The sequence below is a fragment of the Diabrotica virgifera genome, chromosome 10, assembly GCF_917563875.1.
Source record: "Diabrotica virgifera virgifera chromosome 10, PGI_DIABVI_V3a".
Classification (NCBI taxonomy): domain Eukaryota; kingdom Metazoa; phylum Arthropoda; class Insecta; order Coleoptera; family Chrysomelidae; genus Diabrotica; species Diabrotica virgifera.
The window spans coordinates 61603513-61628196 of record NC_065452.1 but is presented as its reverse complement, the minus strand read 5'-3'; the positions used below and the strand labels follow the sequence as shown (position 1 = coordinate 61628196).

The following is a 24684-nucleotide window of genomic DNA, read 5'->3' as shown; positions in this document are numbered from 1 at the left end:
AGGAAAAGGTCAGTCTCATTTGTTTGGACATGAATGTATGGGATTTTCGTATTAAATTCCACATAAAAAATTGAATAACATATTCAATAATATCAGAAAAGCTTCATCAAACTTAAATAGAGTTGTTCCTAATAACTCCTAATAGTTAAATGTTAATAAAAACTTTCAATTGAAAACCAAAAGGAAATAAGATTCCCATTTGTAAATGTTATGTTTAAGAATAATAAGAAATAGCAAATATTAAGCATTGATTGCCTTTTAAATAAAATAAAAAATATTTTGTTTATAATTGTAACCCATATGTGTATTTTTTTTACTCTTTTCTTTTCTATCCCGATTAGGAACCATTAAGAAATATTTAGAAGCCACGGAAGTAAGTAATTAATTTATAATTCGCCCTGAGATTGAAAACATATTGATATGTGATCTGGTTAATTAATTGGATTAGTATTAATACATTGATTAAATTAAGTAACATATAAGAATATTATCTCATATCAATAATCAAGATCACATCAATATATATATATATATATATATATATATATATATATGCTATGTCTAGGTCTCGAATGTTGTTTGTGAGTGGAATGTGTCTAAAGATATTCAACCTCTCATCTTTACCGATGGGCCCAGAGAGGTTGAAGAGGGCGAAACACATTTCTAAGAATTAGTGTTTGGATCTTTAATTCTATTTAAAAAATTTTCCCAACCCAAAATGGTGGATGTGTAAATTATTCGTAAGGGGATTTCTCCACATTCTCTATTTCATTTGATTGATATATATATATATATATATATATATATATATATATATATATATATATATATATATATATATATATAAGTAAACACGCAAAAATAAGAGTTTCAGAAATTCTTTATATAAAATTTGTTCAAGGTAATATAGTTAGTTTTATTATTTTCAAAGAATATCATTTTAAAATAAAAAGAGGGATCAACTTGGCATAAATCTCAACTTGCAATGGCAAATTAAGTGATTTTTACTATAATATAAAATCAGGAAAAATAACTTGATGGAAGTCTCCAAGGCCAATGTGTTTTCGAGCTGTTTTGCTTGAATTTATTAAAAACGCTCCGTAATTTTTCTGATTATGCACGCCTAATAGCCATTTATTGCACTGTTTTCCATATAAACACAATCGCAAAGTGCGCCATCCAATATAGAAGATTAGGTAGTTAGAGCAAAAGCAGGATTTTTGGAATAATTTCGGCAACTAGCAGAAGCAAAAAGGAATACTTAAAAATCTCACAAATAACGAAGATAGTAATAGACAAAAATAGAGATAATTAAGAAATTCATGAAAATAAATTAGAACGAAAATAACCTGAAAGAAATAGAAGACAAATTCCAAAAATATTTGCCATAAGAAATGCAGACTACCTGTAACGAAAATAAAACAGTAGTATATGCTTCGTTCATCGACTTTAAGCAGGCTTGTGACACAGTAAACAAACAGCAGATGTACGAACTGATGAAAGAATTGGAGAAATCAAGTCAAATTGTCAGATGACGATGGAGAATACAACAATGAAAACAACATGGAAAGGGCATACATCCAAAAAGTTTGAAACGAAGGAAGGATTACGACAAGGAGACCCACTATCAACAACTGCATTCAATCTGACATCGGAAGGAATAATCAAGAAAAGCAGAATAAACATGCAAGAAACGATATTTAAAAACGGCAACCAATGTATAGCATTTACAGATGATCCAACATTATTAGCAACAAGCAAGAAAGAACTATAAAAGTTATTGAAAAACATGACTAAAGAAGCGAAACAAAATTGGACTTAAAATAAATGAAGAGAAGATAACTTATAATTATGATAATAGGAGAGATCCAAAAAGAAAATGAAAATAAACTAACATTACAAATAGATGAAGAAAAACATCAAAAAGAAGAAAGACATCGGTCAAAAAGCCAAAGAAATTAATTACCTGAGAGTCAAAATGGATGAAAATAGTTATGAGTAGTAGGAGATAAAAGCAAGAAAAACTATAGGAAATAAAAAGTATGGAGCATTACGAATATTATTGAGATCCAAATATGACTCCAGAAGAAGGAAAGACAAGTCAACAAAAATATGGAATGACAGTGTGTACGATGACCTGAAGAGAATTAACATTGAGAGATAGAAAAAACTACATTGGACAGATGGAGATGGAGGAAAGTGTTGAAGGAGCGTTTTAAAAGACTGAAGTGAATTTAATAAAATTTATAAGAGTTAAAATAAAATATAACCAGTGATGTAAAAGTTTTAGTCCTAGACCTACAAGACCTGTTGAGCTTAATAAATAAAAAATAAATAAAATCATGAAAAATAATTGAATGAAAGTCTCCAAGGCCAACTTGTTTTCGACTAGTTCTGCTTGAATTTATCAAAAAGGGTCCGTAATTTTTCTGATTATGCACGTCTAATAGCCATTTCCACTGTTTTCCATATAAACACTATCGCAAAGTGTGCCATCCAATATAGAAGATTAGGTTGTTAGAGCAAAAGCAGGGTTTTAACTGTTCTTGTTTATGACCAGTTAAATCACATGTAAAGTATTCAGACAGTCTCATCAGTGGCCGAGTTTGGACTTAGAGATTTAGTTGGAGTCTGGAATAATTAACTTGGAGTGTTGCGAATGGATTTCTAGCGGCAATCTTTTCTTTGAAATAGGTGTTACAAAATAGAAGCAGTAAATTTTTTGTGCAAGGGAAGCTTTACAAGGTTCCATAATTAAAACATAAATAAAGTGTTTTCTATTGATATATATATATATATATATATATATATATATATATATATATATATATATATATATATATATATATATATATATATATATATATATATAATTAAATTTTGTATTTCTTGGGTTTAGGTTCAGTGAATAATGTTAAAAAAAAAATTGGAATTAGATTTTATTTTTCCATTTAAATCGACGTTTCGGTGGATATCTCTCACCTTTGTCAAGATTCTAAAAATGCATACAAATGAATAAAAGATGTTATTATAAAACATGTTCAAAAACTTACCTACACGTAAATCGACACACTCACAATAATGGACATATACAGAATAAAATGTGAAATCTGTTATCTCATTGCTAGATGGTATAGTAATTACTATTAATTATTAATTATGGTACAGTGACGTATCTTTTATGTTGTTATAAAATATTGCAAAGTGGATGTTTGTTACGACTTTAGGAGGTTTTTGTTTTGTTTCGGGTGTTATAATTATCATTATTTAAATGAGATTGTAATATATTCTACTTAGGTTGTTAGTGTCCTTTTTGTCGTTGATAGCATTGGTGTTTCTTTTTATTTCAATCGATTCGTATATTTCCCTCTTTTTTTTATTTTTCTCGGTTTTTAAGACTTTGATGTTATCGAAGTCAAATTTATGCTTCTTCCCATTCTCATGCTTTGTAAGCGCAGTTGTGTTGTTTTTATCGTATTTGTGGGAACGAATTCTAGATTGAAGCAGTTGACTGGTTTGCCCGATGTAGACACCTTCACAGTTAGTACATGGTATCTCGTAAACAACATGTGATTTTTTAAGTTTTGGAGTCTTTGTTTTCAATTTGGTAAAATATTTATTTAAAAGGTTGTTGCCCTTGTGAGCCACTGTTATGTTATGTTTGGCTAAAAGATGCATCAGTTGTTCAGATAAACCATTTATATACGGCAGGGTTGTATATATAGTTTTGGTGTTGTTGCTTTTGTTGTTATTAGTGTTGTTGTAAAATTTATTTAGTCTGGATTTGAATATCGATTCGATTAAATGTTTGGGATAATCATTGCTTAGGAGTGCATTTTTTGCTTTTTTTATTGCAATTGGTCTGTACTCTGGATTTGTCAGTTTAATAGATCTGTCAGCAAGACCTATAATTACGGACTTCTTCTGGGAGAACGGATGATGAGATCTATAGTTAAGATATCGTCCAGACCACGTATCTTTTGTGAACCACATAGTTTTTATTGTGTTGTTAGTACGATGTAAAGTGACATCCAGAAAATTTATTTTATTATGTTGTTCAATTTCTAAAGTAAATTTTAGTTTTGGATGGTAGCAGTTGAAATTGTCTAAAATTTCATTGATTTTATTAGTTGGGATAGCACATACACAGTCGTCGATGTAGCGGTAGAAGAATGGTATATTAAAATCTAAGTGATCTATGACAGATTCTTCTAAATCTTCCAAAACCAGCTGAGCGATGACACTGGAAATACTTGCACCCATTGCACATCCATCTATTTGTTGGTATATTTCGTCTTTGTATAAAAAGTATGTTGAGTTTAATGTTAACTCTACAGATGATTGGAATTCTTGCAATGGGAGGTCAGTGTACTTTTTTATGTCATTCCACTTCTTTTTAATGATGTCGGTGGCAAGTTTTATTGGGATATTAGTGTAGAGTGAAACGACATCTAAAGATATTAACATATAGTCGTCAGGAATACTACGTCTACACTAATATCCCAATAAAACTTGCCACCGACATCATTAAAAAGAAGTGGAATGACATAAAAAAGTACACTGACCTCCCATTGCAAGAATTCCAATCATCTGTAGAGTTAACATTAAACTCAACATACTTTTTATACAAAGACGAAATATACCAACAAATAGATGGATGTGCAATGGGTGCAAGTATTTCCAGTGTCATCGCTCAGCTGGTTTTGGAAGATTTAGAAGAATCTGTCATAGATCACTTAGATTTTAATATACCATTCTTCTACCGCTACATCGACGACTGTGTATGTGCTATCCCAACTAATAAAATCAATGAAATTTTAGACAATTTCAACTGCTACCATCCAAAACTAAAATTTACTTTAGAAATTGAACAACATAATAAAATAAATTTTCTGGATGTCACTTTACATCGTACTAACAACACAATAAAAACTATGTGGTTCACAAAAGATACGTGGTCTGGACGATATCTTAACTATAGATCTCATCATCCGTTCTCCCAGAAGAAGTCCGTAATTATAGGTCTTGCTGACAGATCTATTAAACTGACAAATCCAGAGTACAGACCAATTGCAATAAAAAAAGCAAAAAATGCACTCCTAAGCAATGATTATCCCAAACATTTAATCGAATCGATATTCAAATCCAGACTAAATAAATTTTACAACAACACTAATAACAACAAAAGCAACAACACCAAAACTATATATACAACCCTGCCGTATATAAATGGTTTATCTGAACAACTGATGCATCTTTTAGCCAAACATAACATAACAGTGGCTCACAAGGGCAACAACCTTTTAAATAAATATTTTACCAAATTGAAAACAAAGACTCCAAAACTTAAAAAATCACATGTTGTTTACGAGATACCATGTACTAACTGTGAAGGTGTCTACATCGGGCAAACCAGTCAACTGCTTCAATCTAGAATTCGTTCCCACAAATACGATAAAAACAACACAACTGCGCTTACAAAGCATGAGAATGGGAAGAAGCATAAATTTGACTTCGATAACATCAAAGTCTTAAAAACCGAGAAAAATAAAAAAAAGAGGGAAATATACGAATCGATTGAAATAAAAAGAAACACCAATGCTATCAACGACAAAAAGGACACTAACAACCTAAGTAGAATATATTACAATCTCATTTAAATAATGATAATTATAACACCCGAAACAAAACAAAAACCTCCTAAAGTCGTAACAAACATCCACTTTGCAATATTTTATAACAACATAAAAGATACGTCACTGTACCATAATTAATAATTAATAGTAATTACTATACCATCTAGCAATGAGATAACAGATTTCACATTTTATTCTGTATATGTCCATTATTGTGAGTGTGTCGATTTACGTGTAGGTAAGTTTTTGAACATGTTTTATAATAACATCTTTTATTCATTTGTATGCATTTTTAGAATCTTGACAAAGGTGAGAGATATCCACCGAAACGTCGATTTAAATGGAAAAATAAAATCTAATTCCAATTTTTTTTTAACATTATTCACTGAACCTAAACCCAAGAAATACAAAATTTAATTAAATATAGTATGGTTCAAGAAACTTAGAAAAACTATATATATATATATATATATATATATATATATATATATATATATATACATAGGGTGAGGCAGATAACTGGCCTATTAGAAATATATCGAGAACTAAAGGCAACAGAATTATGAAAATTGGAGTAAAGGGGTTTTGAAGAGTGATCTATTTATTGAAAATATTTTCACCTATTTGCTACTTCCGGTCATACCGGAAGTTGCTTAGAACTTCGTTTTTTTAAATGGGACACCCTGCATATTTTTACATTTTTGGATTCTCCTTGATATCTTCTTTTTTAAAATATGAGGTTTTGTAATATTATACAGCGTATTTTAAAAGATAATTACGTTTTTTTCTAAATTTCGTAGCAACATTCACACCGTGTAGAATTGTAGCAGTTTGACAACAAAAACTCTGTTTATGTTTGAATGGTTTTTAATATAGTCTACTATTGTTAAGAATTGTTAGTATAGCTAATTTTTTAATTTTAGTATACAGGTTTGGTCGAATCTCGGAAAGAGTATTCTCTGAGTTTTCTTAAATTGAACACCCTATATTTTAGTATTTTAATGGAATGATATTTTATGATACTTTTTTATTTTTTAAGCATTCGCTATACCTAACTTCTTTTATTTGTGCTTAATTGTTAATTGAACCAACAATCTTAATTACGTAGTTATTTTGATAGCTCAACGATAATTGCTAATTTTAAGGATCAGTCTAGATTAATATGTATTCATTTCTGAAAAATTATTTGTGATTGAATATTTTCACGGTCAACCTAATAAAATTTCACGTATTTTTTGTTACAATTAATATTTGGCGTGAATCACCCGTAACTCACAATTTAAAGCAGTTCGGTATAGGGAATGCTTAAGAAATAAAAAAGTAATATAACATATCATTCCCTTACAATACTAAAATACAGGGTCTTCCATTTAAGAAAACTCAGAAAATACTCATTCCGAGTTTCGACCAACCTTATATACTAAAATTAAAAAATTTGCCATACTATGTTAATAACAATACTAATAATACTAATTAATAACAATAATAGACTATATGAAAAACCATTTGAACATAAATAGAGTTTTCGATGTCAAACTAATACAATTCTACAGAGTGTAAATATTGCTACGAAATTAAGAAAAAAATCGTAATTATCTTTTAAACTACCCTGTATAATATTACAAAACCTAATATTTTAAGAAAGAAGACATCGAGGAGAATCCAAAAATGTAAAAAAATACAGGGTGGCCCGTTTAAAAAATCGAAGTTATAGCAACTTCCGTTATAACCGGAAGTAACAAATAGATGAAAATATTTTCATTGAATAGATCACTCTTCAAAACCCCTTTATACCGATTTTCATAATCCTGTTGCCTATAGTTCTCGAGATATTTCTAATAGGACTTTTATCTGCCTCACCCTGTATATATACAGGGTGTCCCAGACTAATTTAGCCACGCTATATCTCTTAAACGAATAGAGATTTTCGAATGGGACAAAAAGTGGTCTATTCTACTTGTAATACACTTTAAAATGGCGTAAAAAAAATCATCCCCTAAATATTCATCCCTTAGTTACAACCCCTAACTTTAATTTTTTTAATAGCATCCTGTATATTTTTATAGTTTTGGATGTGGTCTTCTATCATCTATTCAACACATTTTTTTAAAACAAAATCGATTTGTAAATAACCAAGAAAATATCAGTTTAGTTTTGTTAATTATGTGTCCCAGACTAATTTATCCAGGCTCTATTTCTTAAACGAATAGAGATTTTCGAATAGGACAAAAACTAATCTATTACATTTGTAATACACTTTAATATGGCGTAGAAAAACAATTATCAGCTAAATATTCATCCCTTAGTTACAACCCCTAACTTATTTTTTTTAATAGCACCCTGTAAGTTAGGGATGAATATTTAGGGGATGAATGTTTTCTACGCCATATGAAAGTGTATTACAAATGGAATAGATCAGTTTTTGTCCCATTCGAAAATCTCTATTCGTTTAAGAAATATAGCCTGGATAAATTAGTCTGGGGCACACAATTAACAAAAATAAACTGATAGTTTCTTGGTTATTTACAAACCGATTTTATTTTCAAAAAATGTGTTGAACAGGCGATAAAAGACCACATCCGAACTATAAAAAAATATAGGTACAGGGTGCTATTAAAAAAGTTAAAGTTGGGGGTTGTAACTAAGGGATGAATATTTAGGGGATGATTTTTTGTACGCCATATTAAAGTGTATTACAAGTAGAATATATCACTTTTTGTCCCATTCGAAAATCTCTATTCGTTTAAGAGATATAGCGTGGCTAATTTAGTCTGGGACACCCTGTATATAGTGACTGTACACCCCGATATGGGGCTAAGTCGCGAAAGCTTTCTAGATCCTATTTCTTAGGAGGATCAGTCCCTTTTGCTAATGTTATCTTCTTAACGATTTCTCTCCATTTTTTCCTATCTCTAGTTTTCCCCGTCATTCTCTGACTCCTGCGTTTCTTAAGTCTTCTTCAACTTCTTGCAACCACTTTGATCTTGGTCTTCCTCTTTTCTTCCTTCCTCCTGGATTCCATTCTATCATAGCATATGTCACTGCTTCATCTCCTGCCCGCCAGATGTGACCTAACCATCTAACTCTGCATTGCTTTATTTTGGTCACGATATCTTCTTTTAGTACTTTCTTAATCTCTGCATTTGTTCGGCTTCGATATTCATTTTGCTCTGTTCTGATTGGTCCCAGTATGGTTCTCATGATCTTTCCCTCCACTACTCTTAAGTTTTCTTCATCTTTTTTAGTCATCGTCATTGTGTCTGCTGCGTATAATAATCTAATTATGGTGTTATACATTCTCATCTTGGTTTTAATAGACAGTATTTTGCTTTTAAGTAGTGTTTTATTTGCAAAATAAGCTTTATTCGCTGGCAATATTTTTTCTTTTATTTCTGGTATTCTTTCACCCGTTTTGCTTATTGTCACTCCTAGGTATTTGAAATGTTCTACATCTTTAAACTCTGAATTTCCTATTTTGGTTTTTCCTTTTATTGCTGGTTTCCCTAGTCTTAATATTTTCGTCTTTTATTCATTTAATCTGAGTCTCATTGTCTCCCCTTTCTCTTTTATTTCTTCTAGCATTTCTTTCATTATATTTCTATTTTTTGCAATAATAACAATGTCGTCTACATATGCGATTATTTGTCCACCTCTTGTTCTTAGGTTTCGTTTGTTTATATTTCGTAGTACATATTCTAAAGCTTAAACAGTGTCGTGGATAAGGCATCCCCTTGTTTTACTCCTTTATTTATAATGAATTCATCTGTTTCGCCTCTTTGCGTCTTTATGCTAATTTTGGTAGTTCTCATTGTCATATTTGTTAATTTTCTGAGTTTATGTGGGATTTTTAATTTTTCCAGGGCAATCATTAGTTGTTTTCTCTTAATCGAATCAAATGCCTGTTTGAAATCGATGAATAGCATTTCTAATTGCAGTTTGTATTCATTTGCTTTTTCCATTATTTGTTTTATTGTGTGTATAGCATCTATTGTTGATCTTCCTTCTGTGAATCCACATTGGTACTGTCCCACTCTCTCCTTCGTGATCTTTGACAATCTTTTTCTTATTATTGAAGTCAATATTTTATATGTTATGCTTAGTAGTGTTATTCCTCTATAATTTTCACAAATTTGTTGGTCTCCCTTTTTATGTGTTATTACCTGCCCTATCTCGCAGTCCTCTGGCATCTTCTCTTCCTTCAATATGCCTTTTTTCAATAGTGATAGTATTTTTTCCTTCAGTTCCTTTCCTCCATATTTTATAAGTTCCATGTTAATTTCGTCTTTTCCTGGAGCTTTTCCATTTTTGCTCTTCTGTATTACTTCCTCGAGTTCATCTATTGTTGGCTCTTTTGAGACTTCAATGTGTATTTCGTCTACTTCTTCGTCCACCATTTCCTCTTCTTCGTGCATTTTTTCTCCAGTGTATTCCTCCGTCAAGAGTTCTCTGTAGTGATCTGTCCATACCTGCCTATATTCATTGTCTTCTACAATGACTATTCCCTCTTTATTTTTTATTCCGTTTGTTTTACCTTTGTATTTTTTGGTTTGTTCTTTAATATTTTTATAGAAAGGTTTCGTGTTTCTATTTGTTCTTTCCTGTTCTATTTCTTGCATCTTTTCATCTGCCCATCTTCTTTTATTTTGTCTTATAATTTTCTTAGCGTCCTTTCTTAATTTTTCATAACTTTCTCTGTCTTCCTCGTTATCCGTTCTCAGCCATTTAATTCTTGCTTGCACCTTTTGTGCTGTTAGTTCTTTACATTCGTTGTTATACCATTCGTTTTTTGTTTTCTTCTGGTGTTTGCCTACCTGCTTTTTTGCAGCTTCTTCTATTGATTTTTGATCATGTCCCATTCTGATTTGATGTCCTCTGCTTTATATTTCTCTCTTATTTGCACTGTTACTTCTTCTTCATATTTTTTTCTAATATCTGCATTCTACAATTTATTGACATTCCATTTTTTCTGCTGATTTTTCTGTTTAGTTTGGATTTTAACTTTTTGTCTTATGGTGGCTGCGACCGTACAGTGGTCTGAATCCGCACACGCACCTCTGAATGTTCTCACGTCCTTCATTGAAGATTGTTTTCTTCTGTTTGTAACGTTACAAACGTCACATCTTTGCTATTTTATTTTCAAATAATTATTTTATTCTATTTTCTTTAATAATTCTTTAATAATAATCCTCTTCTATTTGTTTTACCTTTTTTCCCGTTAAAAATTGGTTGGCGCCCTCTTTCGGTATTTATAGGCATATCTCAACATTCTTGTTCTATCTCAGAATTCACATTCTTATTCAATCGTTCTGTGGTTCATGACAGTGACTTCGCACTGTCATAGCCACCTTTGCACTGTCGTCTCTCGTTTCAAATTTTAAGCCCCCACTCACGAACTCTGTCAATGTCAAGTCAAACCCTTTCTCTTTGTCAAAATGAAGAATATTTTTTCATTAAATTCTAAAATCTACTTAAGGCAATGTCTGGCCTCATAGCCACATTTTCAAACAGACGTTCTTAATTGGGGTAAGTGTTTAAATATAAATGTACATATTTTTCTAAGCCTATATCCGTAATCTTTTTTATGTTCCTATCTAACCTTACTTTTCGTACTTTTTATTGTTGTACCACATGGTAAAATTTTTATATTATCTATTATCTTCATATGTGTGTAGTAATCCACAACTATTTAACTACTAACATTATTTAATACTATTCATTTTGTTTAACCTTGCCTTTCTGCAACATTTCTGGATTATTTCTTGGAATGGCAAGGATATCTTTCATTTATTCTTGGTGTCTAATGTACCTGTATGTATTCTAGTTTTCTGGACAAATAAGAATCTTCACCGGACAACCCTTCACCTCGTGGGAGGACTCCCTGAACCTGGAGCCCCCAATATCGCCGGCGATGCTACAGTAATTTAGCATAGACACCACACCATCAACCAACACCTGTAGGCCTGGTGGCCAGAACATCCACGTCGCCAGAGCCCGTTGCAGAACAACAGCAAGACACCAAGAACCCGCAGACAGATACCAAGTGCCATCGATAAGTATAATCTCTGATCTGTAAAGTTTCGGCAAGGTCTTGTAAATTATTTTTTTGATACTTTAATTATGTCTTTTATGAAAAATAAACATGATTAGTTAAATATTATTGTTTTATTTGCTCCATTCTGCATTTTCATTGTTCATGTTTTTGATTAGGACAAGGTGGACTCACAACTTGGGAGATTGAGCTAGTCTAGGGTAGACGATAGCTATCATAGTTGATTGAAATATTATTCTCGAATATTATTTCAATCATCTGGGGTAGTTTATCGCCTCATGTTTATTAGTATGTGATCAATTTGGCTATACGTTTTCTGATCAGGTGACCTCCATGTTACTTTATGCATTTTAGGGTGTTCAAATTTTGTTGAGCTTATTATCATGTTTGTTCTTGTCGCTAGGTTACATAGTCTTAGACCATTATCAGTAGTATTTTTGGCATTGAGGTCTCCTAGTAAAATTATAACATCTTCTTTGGGTATTTTTTCCATCTCTTCTTCTATCTTATCATAAAAATTGTCTTTATCGTCTGTATTGCTTGTTTCTGTAGGTGCGTATAGATTCAATAGAGATATATTGAATGGTTTATTATTTATTCTTACAAACGCAATTCTTTCACATATCGGTTTAAAGTTTATGACTTTTTCTCTTAGCTGTCCTAGAATCATGAATCCCACTCCTTTTTGTCCTTGCTTCTTTCCTCCTGAGTATAATAGTGTAAAGTCTTGTTTGTCAATCTGTCCTTGTCCCTCCCACCGTATCTCTTGCAGTGCTGCAATATCTATTTTATACTTTGCTAGTTCTTTGCTTATTTCTAGCATTTTTCCTGGTGCCAACATCGTTCTTATATTCCATGTGATTATTTTCAGTTCTTTATGTTTTTAATTTTTTTGTTTTCGTCTTGTATTTTTGCTTCCTTGTCTGCTCTTATTTATTTCTTTTTTGTGATACATCAATTATTTATCTGCATTCCTTTCCTTTTTATTTGCCTCGTCCGTCGCCAAATAAGTATTGTCTTGTATTCTCTCATCAGTTGCTAGTATTTTGAAAGGTTTTGAAAAACCTCATCCAACTGATTCTTGTTCTTATTCCATTTCCTCTCCCGTCCATCTATTATCAATTTGTTGTGCTTAATTTGGACGCGTCTTCCTTTCTTTATTTCATTATTTGCTATTTTGACTATTTCTTTTTTATTTGTAATTCCTCTTTCGTTAAATCATTGTTTATATATATTCTTTCTTCTTTTACTTCTTTAAGTTTTCTTTTATTTTCCATTACTTTTATTTTTCCTCTTTGTTTGGCAATCTGACTAAACATGTTTTGTTTCCTAATTTCACAGCTTCTTCTATCTTTATATTAATATCTAGTTCTTTTTTCATAAAGTTCTCCATTGTTTCTTTTAGTAATCTTCTATCTCCCGTATCTATTGTCATTCCCTGTACTATAACATTATTTTCTTTTCTTGCTATATCGAGTCTTTCCAGGCGCACTTTTACATCTTCCAGTTCCTTTTTCATATGTTGATTTTCTCTTCGCACTTCACCATTCTCTTGTCTTAATTCTTCTAATTCAATTCGGAGTTCCATTTCTTCTCTGTATTGCCTTTGCTCCTCTTTAATTTCTTTTACGTGAACTTTCAGATCTTGTGTCTCTTTCGTTAAGTTTGCCATCATATTTAATATTTGGTCTATTTTGTCTTCCTCTGTGTTCCTTTTATCTGGGGTTCTTGATACTTTTTTGCTTTTCGAAAAAGACTGCTCTTCATTTTCTCTATATCTTTTCCGATTATCGTCGGATGTGTAATCGTCGGGGTTCATTTTCTTACCGAAATTGCTCGCGATAAAATCACCCTCCCCACCTATCGCGTCGGAGGAAGATGATTTTCTCAAACAATATGTTTCTCTTTCGAGTGTGTTACCCCTAAATTGAATTAAATTAAATTAAATTATTTTACGTTATTTTGGAGCAGTTTGATTCAACAGTTCCCACCTTTAACTTTCAAAATTCCAGTTTCTGGAGCTTGTAATCAACGTTCTAATGATCTACTTTTTTGGCTTGATGTTGAATTAAATTTTATTTGTTGTTTTAAGTTTATGTATTGTATTTAATATTATTGTACTTACAGTTTGTTTCAAAAGTTTATTTCTATAACTTCACTTAACACTGATCGTCTTTGACACACTGTAACTAAAATCACTTTAGAAACTATTTCTTATTCGCCAAAAAATTAAATTTTTAGAGAGCGTGATTTTTCACGTGTTGCTCTGCCCACACTAGAGATGAGAGTATGCTTCGTTCATCGACTTTAAGCAGGCTTGTGACACAGTAAACAAACAGCAGATGTACGAACTGATGAAAGAATTGGAGATATCAAGTCAAATTGTCAGATGACGATGGAGAATACAACAATGGAAACAACATGGAAAGGGCATACATCCAAAAAGTTTGAAACGAAGGAAGGATTACGACAAGGAGACCCACTATCAACAACTGCATTCAATCTGACATCGGAAGGAATAATCAAGAAAAGCAGAATAAACATGCAAGAAACGATATTTAAAAACGGCAACCAATGTTGCCGTTTGCTGCAACCATTTGCAGTTGATCCAACATTATTAACAACAAGCAAGAAAGAACTATAAAAGTTATTGAAAAACATGACTAAAGAAAGGAAACAAAATTGGACTTAAAATAAATGAAGAGAAGATAACGTATAATTATGATAATAGGAGAGATCCAAAAAGAAAATGAAAATAAACTAACATTACAAATAGATGAAGAAAAAACATCAAAAAGAAGAAAGACATCGGTCAAAAAGCCAAAGAAATTAATTACCTGAGAGTCAAAATGGATGAAAATAGTTATGAGTAGTAGGAGATAAAAGCAAGAATAACTATAGGAAATAAAAAGTATGGAGCATTACGAATATTATTGAGATCCAAATATGACTCCAGAAGAAGGAAAGACAAGTCAACAAAAATATGGAATGACAGTGTGTACGATGACCTGAAGAGAATTAACATTGAGAGATGGAAAAAACTACATTGGACAGAAGGAGATGGAGGAAAGTGTTGACGGAGCGTTTTAAAAGACTGAAGTGAATTTAATAAAATTTATAAGAGTTAAAATAAAATATAACCAGTGATGTAAAAGTTTTATTCCTAGACCTACAAGACCTGTTGAGCTTAATAAATAAAAAATAAATAAAATCATGAAAAATAATTGAATGAAAGTCTCCAAGGCCAACTTGTTTTCGACCAGTTCGGCTTGAATTTATCAAAAAGGGTCCGTAATTTTTCTGATTATGCACGTCTAATAGCCATTTCCACTGTTTTCCATATAAACACAATCGCAAAGTGTGCCATCCAATATAGAAGATTAGGTTGTTAGAGCAAAAGCAGGGTTTTAACTGTTCTTGTTTATGACCAGTTAAATCACATGTAAAGTATTCAGACAGTCTCATCGGTGGCCGAGTTTGGACTTGGAGATTTAGTTGGAGTCTGGAATAATTAACATGGAGTGTTGCGAATGGATTTCTAGCGGCAATCTTTTATTTGAAATAGGTGTTACAAAATAGAAGCAGTTAATTTTTTGTGCAAGGGAAGCTTTTACAAGGTTCCATAATTAAAACATAAATAAAGTGTTTTCTAATGATATATAGGTAAGGCCTAATGCAAAACTACTACTTGTTTATATCAAGGAAAATAATATAAGGGTAATTTAAAAAAAAAAGAAATAGCTATTTGTATAACAAGGGAGGAAAGTGCTACTTTTCCTCCCGAGAATGAAGTTTACTGCCCGACGCGTAGCGGAGGGCAGTAATCATTCAAGGGAGGAAAAGGCACTTTACTCCCATGTTATACATATGGTTTTTCCACCTTCCTCAAATAACAAGTCATTTTTTCATTTTTACTTAATTTATTTATGTAACTAACCAACAAAACTTATTAGAACTAAAACTAACAAGTACGTACAATATAACTGTCAACTGTCAAATATAAGTCAAATTAATAATGTAAACATTGTTAAATCAAAATAACAATTTACTGTTTTTTACCATTCTGCAAAATACAGAGTGTTTTATAAATAAACGTTAAAATGTATAGAAACTTACGTAATAGAAAATAGATATTGTACAGGGCGTCAATAAGTTACATTTCATGAATGAAATACCATGACGTCACTTTTACTTTTCCTCCCTAGGGAGGAAAAATATTTTCCTCCCTAGGGAGGAAAAGTACAACTTTGCTCCCTACAATCAGGTCCGGAAAAGTATACTTTCGGTAGAGGTAGGTGGAAAAATTATTTTCGTGCTAATTCAACAGATATAAAAAGTAAATGTCTGATAAAGTGCTGTTTGACTACACTGAGACCAAGGTTTATTACCAGTACTTATCTACAAAATGAATTTTTGGATCGTTACAACTTTATAATCAGCCAGAATACGATAAGAAGAAGACTTGCTGAAAACCACCTACGCCCTGGAAGGGCACCCACTGGTGCATTATTGACCAGAGACCATAGAAGGCAAAGATAGCATTTTGCTCGTGAACATGTTGTTTGGATAATGACGATTGGGGAAAATTATTGTTCACCGATGAATCCAGGTATTGTATTTTTTCTAATGGCAGGCGGAACAGAGTGTGCAGAAGGCCTGGACAATGCTAAGCACAGAGTAACACCGTAGGGACTTACAGTATGGTGGCGGTTCGGTAGTGATATGGGGTGGGTTTAATTTGGAGGCTCGTACGGAGTTAGTTAGAACAGATCGCGGGCGACTTACATCACACATGTATATAACAGACATTATTTTAGAAGAGCATGTCATGCCATCAGCACCATTTATTGGGGATAATTTCATGCTTGTGCAAGATAACGCCAGGCCACACATGAAAAGATTTGTGCAGCAATATTGTCAGGAGGTTGTAATTCCTGCCATGGATTGGCCTGCGAGAAGTCCTTACCTCAACCCAATAGAACATGTTTGGGACATCATAGGCAGACGACTACGATGACTACATAATACACCAAACACATTAATCAACTGTTTGTGCGGTTAGTTGAAATTTGGGATCAAATTTCAACAAAACAACCTGGCACTGCTGCATGACCCAAAACTGCCCTATTCTTTCCAAAGCAAAATATAGAAGAAAGGTTACAACCCGGATCTCACCTTCATCAGCATGTCTTAGAGGACCGTGCAATCCCCCAGGTCTTAAAGTCAACAGCTGAGGCCTTATGTTTCTCAACAGGAGAATTTGCTTGTCCCGTCTGGGATAGATCTAGACACGCCCAACAAGTCACCACAGCGTTAAATGAAACATGTAGAATAATTACCAGTTGTATGAAGCCTACCTCTCTGCCCCTACTGTACCGGGCAGCTGGATTCGTATCACCAGCCGACCGTAGATGCGCCTCAAAATATGTGGAGAAGTTCAGGCAAACTTTCGATGAAAGGCACCAATTATACGGGTTTGACGAACCGCCAGGAACCAGCCGACTTAAATCAAGGTAAAGGTTTATGAGAAATGTCAGCGTCGAACCACCAGAACTGTTCCCCCTACATCCAGAACGACCTAATGGAATGAACCTAGACTGGAGAACCTGGCGGACACTCTAACCGTTTACGTACAGGTGTTGCCCGTGTAAAACAGAACCTTATTAAATAGGGCATCAAGACAGATAATGACGCACTTTGCGACTGTGCTGAAATACAGAACGTGGAGCACCTGAGAGTATGCAGACTTTGCCCATCACAGTGCACCCCCGATGATTTATGGCACGCAAATACAAAGGGTGTAGACGTAGCCCGATACTGGGCAGAAAAAACTGTATTCGGATCCAGACACGAAAAAGTAAAGTAAGGGATCAAATTGATCAAGAAGAAATAAGAACGGTAATTTTTATTATGAAATAACGTTGTCACGCAGTAATAAATGTCAGAGGAAGCATTACTCGGTACTGGTACTCGTTACTAGTACTTTCTTGAACTTTAAAAAATCTCAATTCCGTCATTTATTTATGGTGTTAGTTTGTTTAGATCAGATGTTTTTTAGATGTTTAGATTTATGATGTTATATTGTTTATTTCAATACATTTTTTGTAAAAAAAGAAAACTTTTTTATCTCAGACGTTCTAAAAGCAACCTTAAAGCACAAAAGGACAAAAAGATTTTTTTTCAATACAACTAAAATTTTAATTCTAAAATTATGCGTTAATTTTGACGCGCAGTGTATTAATATGTAAATTAGATATGAAGGTTCAGATAATAGAAAAAGTGATGATGTTCGAATATTCAGGCATTATACTATCTAGCTACGGAAAGCTCGAAATAGAAATGGAAGATCAAATGAACAGAGCAAATACAGACGCAGGTTGCCTGAAAGATACAATATGAAGAAATAAAAATATCGGGAAAAGAGTGAAAGACGTCATGTACAAAACAGATATCAGACCAATAATGACTTACGCGGCAGAAACATGACTGACGCAGAAAGGAAAAAAGAGTTCTGCAAATAGCAGAAATGAAAACCTTTAGAATAATCCTTGGTAATAGATTATGTGACAGAGCTGTATAGATACAGGACGGAGATGCAAGAAGGAGAACATCAATGACAGAGTAAGAAATAAAAGAATAGGATGGAACGATGAAATAAGTCGAATGACAACAAATAGAGTAGTAATGACGGCGAGGAACGGTTCCTTAATAGAAGGCTGATCAGTCGAAAAACCACGAAAACGATGGAACGGCAACTTACTGGAGGCACCGTGACAAACAGACAGAATCTTGACTATACAAAAAGAAGAAGAAAAAGAAGAAGAAGGACCAATCATAATTTTTTTTATTAATTCATTGTGACCCATGTCATCTTGGCTGTAGAAATATTTTGAAAAATACACAACCTAAGAAATGTGTTCTTTAGGATAAAACATTCCCTAACAAACTCACTCCAAAATTAGCTACAACTTCTATGACAAGGAATAATGGTAAAGCTCCCAATGAGAACAAAAAAAAAGTAAAGAAGATACAGAAGATGCGAAAATACGTATTTGTGGCTAATTGGTCATCAGTATGGTACAGCGAAGTTAGAATAGGAGAAAAATAACTTGTAAAAGGATAAATAATGGACAATACAAACGATTTGTGGCAATAATCTTGGAAACTCCTAATTTTCAGAGCAACAACTAACACATTAATGAAAGAAGTTCAAGATTCCTGAAAAAAGGCTCTTAAGATTTTATTAAAAATATGCTTCACAGTAGAATCAACACGAAATTGAGTGATCAGAAGAAAGATGCTTTTATGTATTTTATGGATTTGCAAAAAGCATTTTGTACAGTCTAACATATAAAATTATCAAGATATTCGTATTTGTAATACATATTTCATAATTAACATTTAAAAAGATAGATAGTGAAATGAACGAGGTTAAAATGTACTTCACGTCGAACCCTGTAAACGTGTTGTAACTGTTTATTAATATAAATAATACTGTATAAAACTATTTCTATAACCAAAGGGGTTTCTAGTTAAGCAGCTGTAAAACTCTGATAAACTTTATAACGTAGAGAGCAGCAACAACTGTACAAACAATTTCAAAACGTACTTCTATGTTGAAATGAAAGTTTTGTCTTAAAATAAGCAAGTAATAGGTAGTAATATTCTTTGTTAAACTCGTTGTTTGTATTTTCTTATTAAACTTGTGTTGCTCTTTATTTTGGTGAAAACGTTTGCAAAAACGTTTTGGAAGTTGTAAAAAGTAAACGTAATGACGCTCGAAATGAAAAATAATCTCTAAAAGCTCTTCGAATTTTTCCGTTAATATGATCAGTATAAAATAGACTTACCTTTGGTGAACTACGTAGTAGATGACAGGGCTGAAATGTTCATCACGGGGTGGGTACCATGTCAGGTTTGCAGTACGGGAAGTAAAGCCCGTCACGAGTACTCGTCCGGGTGGTTCAGAGATGTCTGAAAAGAGATACATAGACAATTATATATAAATAAGGTATAAGAACAAAGAAGATACTATTTCATTCGATATCATAATTATTATAAATAAAAATGGTAAAATTTTAGGTAAACCAAATGATCTATGTCGGATATCAATCGTGATTCTCAATTTACATTACATTTTCCCCTTTTCAGAAAGAATTCGAGTTTTCACATTTGAATTTTACATAACCCTCACTGAGGTTCTGCCTACTTTCTAGGACTGTGGTATGTTTCGAATATTTTTACATCTCTCTCTAAAAACATTGCGCGCTGTGTGTTTCTTTACTACCACTGCTACGTCTTTGTCTTTTTCAATGGTGTTGAAGCGTGGACCTTAAACGAACATTTGTGTAGAAAATTGGAAGCATTTGAGATGTAACTATATCGGAGAATGCTTAAAATCCCATGAAGTGACCAGGTCACAAATGAGAAGGTCCTCAGATAAATGAAGAAAAACCGAGAGGTACTGACTACCATCAATTCTCGAGAGTTGGAATACTTCAGACATATTACGTGAAATTAATCCAAATATGTCCTCCTACAAGGAAAAATATTTGGAAAGCGGGGTCCAGGAAGAAAAACATTCTGGTTGAAGAACCTCAGAACCTGGTTCAACGCAACATCTGTGCTGCTTTTCCGTGCTGCCTCAGATAATGTAAAGATTGCCATGATGCTGGCAAACATTCTACACAGATAAGCACATCAAGAAGAATAATGTTTTACAGGGTATCATCTTTTGTATTAATTTGATCCAATATGCCTCTTTTGGTCCAAATAATCTGATGTCTACTATATTTTTAAAGATATAATGAGGGGCAAAATTATGGAATAAATTCATTTTTTCGAGAATAGGAGCTTTTGGATACAAATTTCGAAACAGGTCAATTTTTGAAGTTATACTTCTTTAGGCGCGATTGAGAGTAAAATTTCATAATTCTGCGCGCATGCGCACACAGGCAGTATGGTATAAACATTATACGGGATCTGATTGGGTGTTAAAATCATCTGTCAATAATTGTTCAATATGGAGATTTTGGATAAACAAATTAATGTTGTGTATATTAGTTTTTATTGTTGTGATGGCAGAGAAAAATGCAAGTTTATAATATTGTAGTGACTTTTTAAATAGTTTTTAAAAGCGACAGGTACGTAATAATTGTAAATTTTTCAGTATCCTAATAAAAAATTTCATAAGTAGGACCTACTTACCTATTTGGAAAACTTAAAAAGAACCTACTAAAATAGTATGTACTGCTTTGATAATAATTTGATTACCATCAAAATTTCTATCAATATTCACCTAATATATTGTTTTCTTACTCTATGTTTTCTTGTATTCTAATATTTCTTTAAATTCTAAATAATTTCAATTCAAAATCAAAATAATTTGGTTAAATTCAGAACCGTCAAAAGTTTAATCCGTTTAGTTAGTTGATCTTCGCACATGATGACACGACACGGTCTCCGTGGGTAAAACTTTAAGGTGAATGAATTTCAGTACTAACTGCGCTGATAAGCGGGTTCGAACCCCAATGGAAACTTTTATTTTTTTATTTTTTTTTATACATTTTATGATTGTAAGTTTTTTATATAATATTTTTTTCAGAAAATACGTATTTAGTTAAAAATTTTTCCTACATTGTTCAGAAATCATTTGTGGCATTTTTCAATGTGTTTGTTTGTGTGTGTTTTACTCTTTTATTATTTTAATTTTTGGCACTGGTTTAATAAAAAATTTTGGGAAGTAGTAAGTACTAAAATTAGTTTAATATTTAAATAAAATATAAATAAACTGTTTAAAGTATATTAATTTTGTTGAAATCATATAATAGAAGTATAACTTATTACGTGAGTACAAAGTACACACACACACATTCTTTTTTTTTTATTTTTAAATTATGATTTTATGGCATATTATGCTGGTGATATCTATCCAGCCGTGATGACGTAATCAATGATTTTTAACCGAGAATAGGGGTCACGTGTTCGCTCATTTGAAAGGTTATTCAATTCTTTATTTAGTTATACAAACATTAACATAATTAATTATACAGGGTGACAAAAATATTTAATATTTAAATTGTGTATGTAACTTGTTGAATACAAAATACATTTTCCTGCTGATAGAGAGAAAAAAAATGTTTATTTAACTAATTAAAATTCATTTTTGGCTTAAGTTCAATGTTTAAGTTGCCTTCCACCTACCTCCTACTGTAATTGAACCGAGGACAACAATTTTCTTGAAGGTTATTGATCTTTTCTGGAGTTTTATTACGAATTCCCAACTTAATTATACTTTTTAAATAGTGTAAATTTTGTGGTCGATCGATTTAAACATTATTTGATTTTAAGTAACCCCATAGAAAAAATCAAGTGGTGCAAGATCTGGAGATCTTGGAGGGAGAATCCAATATCTGCAGTTTTTCCGACTTTCTGTTGAATATAAACAGAAAATTGTTTGATCAGAAAAAGGATTTGACGAATGAAGCTTGAATTTTACATAAATCTTTCATTATTTCACAAAAAAATGCATTCAGCGGTCTCGATTATCTGGATCGCCGATCGATCACAAAATTTACAAGATTTGAAATTATAGAATGAGATTGGATATTCGTAATATAACCCCAGAAATGATCCACAATGTTCCAGAAGATTGTCGTCATCGTTTCAATGGTGCCAAGAGGTAGGTGAATGGAAGTTTGAATATTTAATTTAAACAAAAATGTATTTTGAAATACATAACTAAATTAAATATATACTTCTTGTTGTGTCAATCAATTTAATGCAAAAATATGGTTTTTGACGATCTGTCTAAATACTAATGTTAATATTTATATTATTTTATAAAGAATAGAATATCCTTTCAAATGAGCTAGCACACGGCCCCTATTATCATTTAAAAAATCATCGATTACGTCATCACGCTCATCAGATATATATTTCAAAAATCATAATCCAAATAAAAATCGACCTGTGGTGATTTGTGTCCAAAATAGCCCATTCTCGAAAAAATGAAATTATTCCATAAATTTGCCCCTAACTGTATAAAACTCAAACTGTATAAATGGGTTAAATTTCTCACGCCCTTGCGTGCCCATTGAAGACCGATACGATTAGACCACAAACAGTTTGTTCAATTAGAAATTTAGTGAGAATTGTGCCAGGTATAGATTAATTTGTGGTGAATATGAAAAATACGATAATAATTAAAATGAGTGTTTGTTTGATAATTTTCAACCGGATGTAATAATAAAGATCAGTTAGATCGAAAAACCTCAAATTGTTTCCGCCGCTTCAAATGAATTTGTGGACGGGCTATAAGGAAAATGGGAGCACGAGATTTTAATACCCTGAAGACAAAACTGGGATGTTTTATTAAATATACATAAAAAATGTCTATCAATAATTCTATCATGATATAAACAGTTCAAAGGGTTGGAATTCAAAACCACGGATATACTGGACATGGACAGCCGAAATAATAATAAATATTAATTCAAAAGATAATATATGTGCACAGATACATCATTATCTACTCTGTAATAACAAAAAAAATAACTGCAATCAAATACGCCTCGATCTCTGCTTGGAAAATGACTTAATATCAAAAGTTTTTTGCTTCATACAAATATATACGGCCATTAACACTACAATTAAAAAATAATGTGAATTATACTGGGTGCTCCAAAAAAGAGTGATATATTAAAGTTACATTTTTCGAATGAAACACCCTATATTTGAAAAAAAATAAATTAAATAATGAAGAAATAAATTAAAGAAATTGTTCAAAATGACACCCACATTGTTCTAAATATAAGTGGATTCGTTTTACAAAAGTTCGTTTCGCTTTTAAAAGGATTATGGGTCATTCCATTTCAAATCACTCAATTTTGGAGCAAAAAAAATTTTGGACCTTCGATTTGTCTGAAAATTGGTATATAGCTTCTGCGGGACGTAAAAATATGATATTTAAGGTCAAAAAATCTTCTTCTTTTTTTTTCTCAAAATGTTATTTTATACGATTTTACAGTGATTTGGTGTTTATTTATACAAATTTGCATTTTCTATCGTAAAGTATCAATGGAAAACATATTTTAATAGGAGGGATTCAAAAATGTCATTATATGGCATTATAACAAGTTACTTTGATTCAAAACAAGCTATTGATCAAATTTTATAGTGTAGAAAACGTTAAAATACCTTTTTTAGATTTTTCTCCATTCCCAAAATGCATCATAATCGATTTGGCTGAAAATTTGCCCACAGATAGACAAAACATAGAACTTTAAGTGGTGAGAAGGATTTTAATTATATTACAATACCAAACAAGTTACATGCAATATTATAGTCAAAAATATAGGCGTCTACTGTAAGTACAATTAACTCGAAAATATCGACCTCACGACAAAAATTGTTAAAAATAAATTGTAATAATTGTAAATAAGGTTTATTTGGAACAATTTCAGTTCCTACCGTTTTTGTCGAAAAGTTAAAAATGGCGGAGATATTGAGCAAAATAGGTTCTCCTTTAAAATCAAGATGGCGGCTAACGTAACGGAGGAATTCATTCGTGATTTTAAATTTAAGCTACTATTGACTCCCCTAAAGATCAGAAAAATAAAATTTTGGGCAGCTTGGCATTCACGGTCAAATGCTATCCCGACTGGACTAATATATACTTTTGAGTCTGATATTATTGCATGTAACTTTATTGGTATTATAATATAATTCAAATCCTTCTAACCACTTAAAGTCCCATCTTTTGGCTATCTGTGGGCAAATTTTCAGCCAAATCGATGATGATGTATTTTGGGAATGGGGGAAAATGTAAAAATTTTTTTAAAATGTATTTTAACGTTTTTTACACTATAAAATTTGATCAAAAACGTGTTTTGATTCAAAATACCTTGTTGTAATGCCATATAATGACATTTTTGAGCCCTTTCTATTAAAATATTATGTTTTTCATTGATACTTTACGACAGAAAATGCAAATTTGTT

At 31.9% G+C, this 24684-nt stretch overlaps 1 protein-coding gene and 1 long non-coding RNA gene across 2 annotated transcripts in view; one reads left to right on the top strand and one right to left on the bottom strand.

Annotated features, from left to right (window-relative positions):
- The window catches only part of LOC126893032 (uncharacterized), a 451467-nt gene that overhangs the window by 40929 nt on the left and 385854 nt on the right, over positions 1 to 24684 (bottom strand). The window contains exon 3 of the mRNA XM_050662974.1: positions 19536 to 19659. Coding sequence (XP_050518931.1) covers positions 19536 to 19659 — 124 coding nt within the window. The remainder of the gene's footprint in view (positions 1 to 19535; positions 19660 to 24684) is intronic.
- Positions 10745 to 11788, top strand: LOC126878503 (uncharacterized). The gene is made up of 2 exons (XR_007695681.1): positions 10745 to 11159; positions 11458 to 11788. It is a non-coding gene; the product is annotated as an uncharacterized LOC126878503 (long non-coding RNA).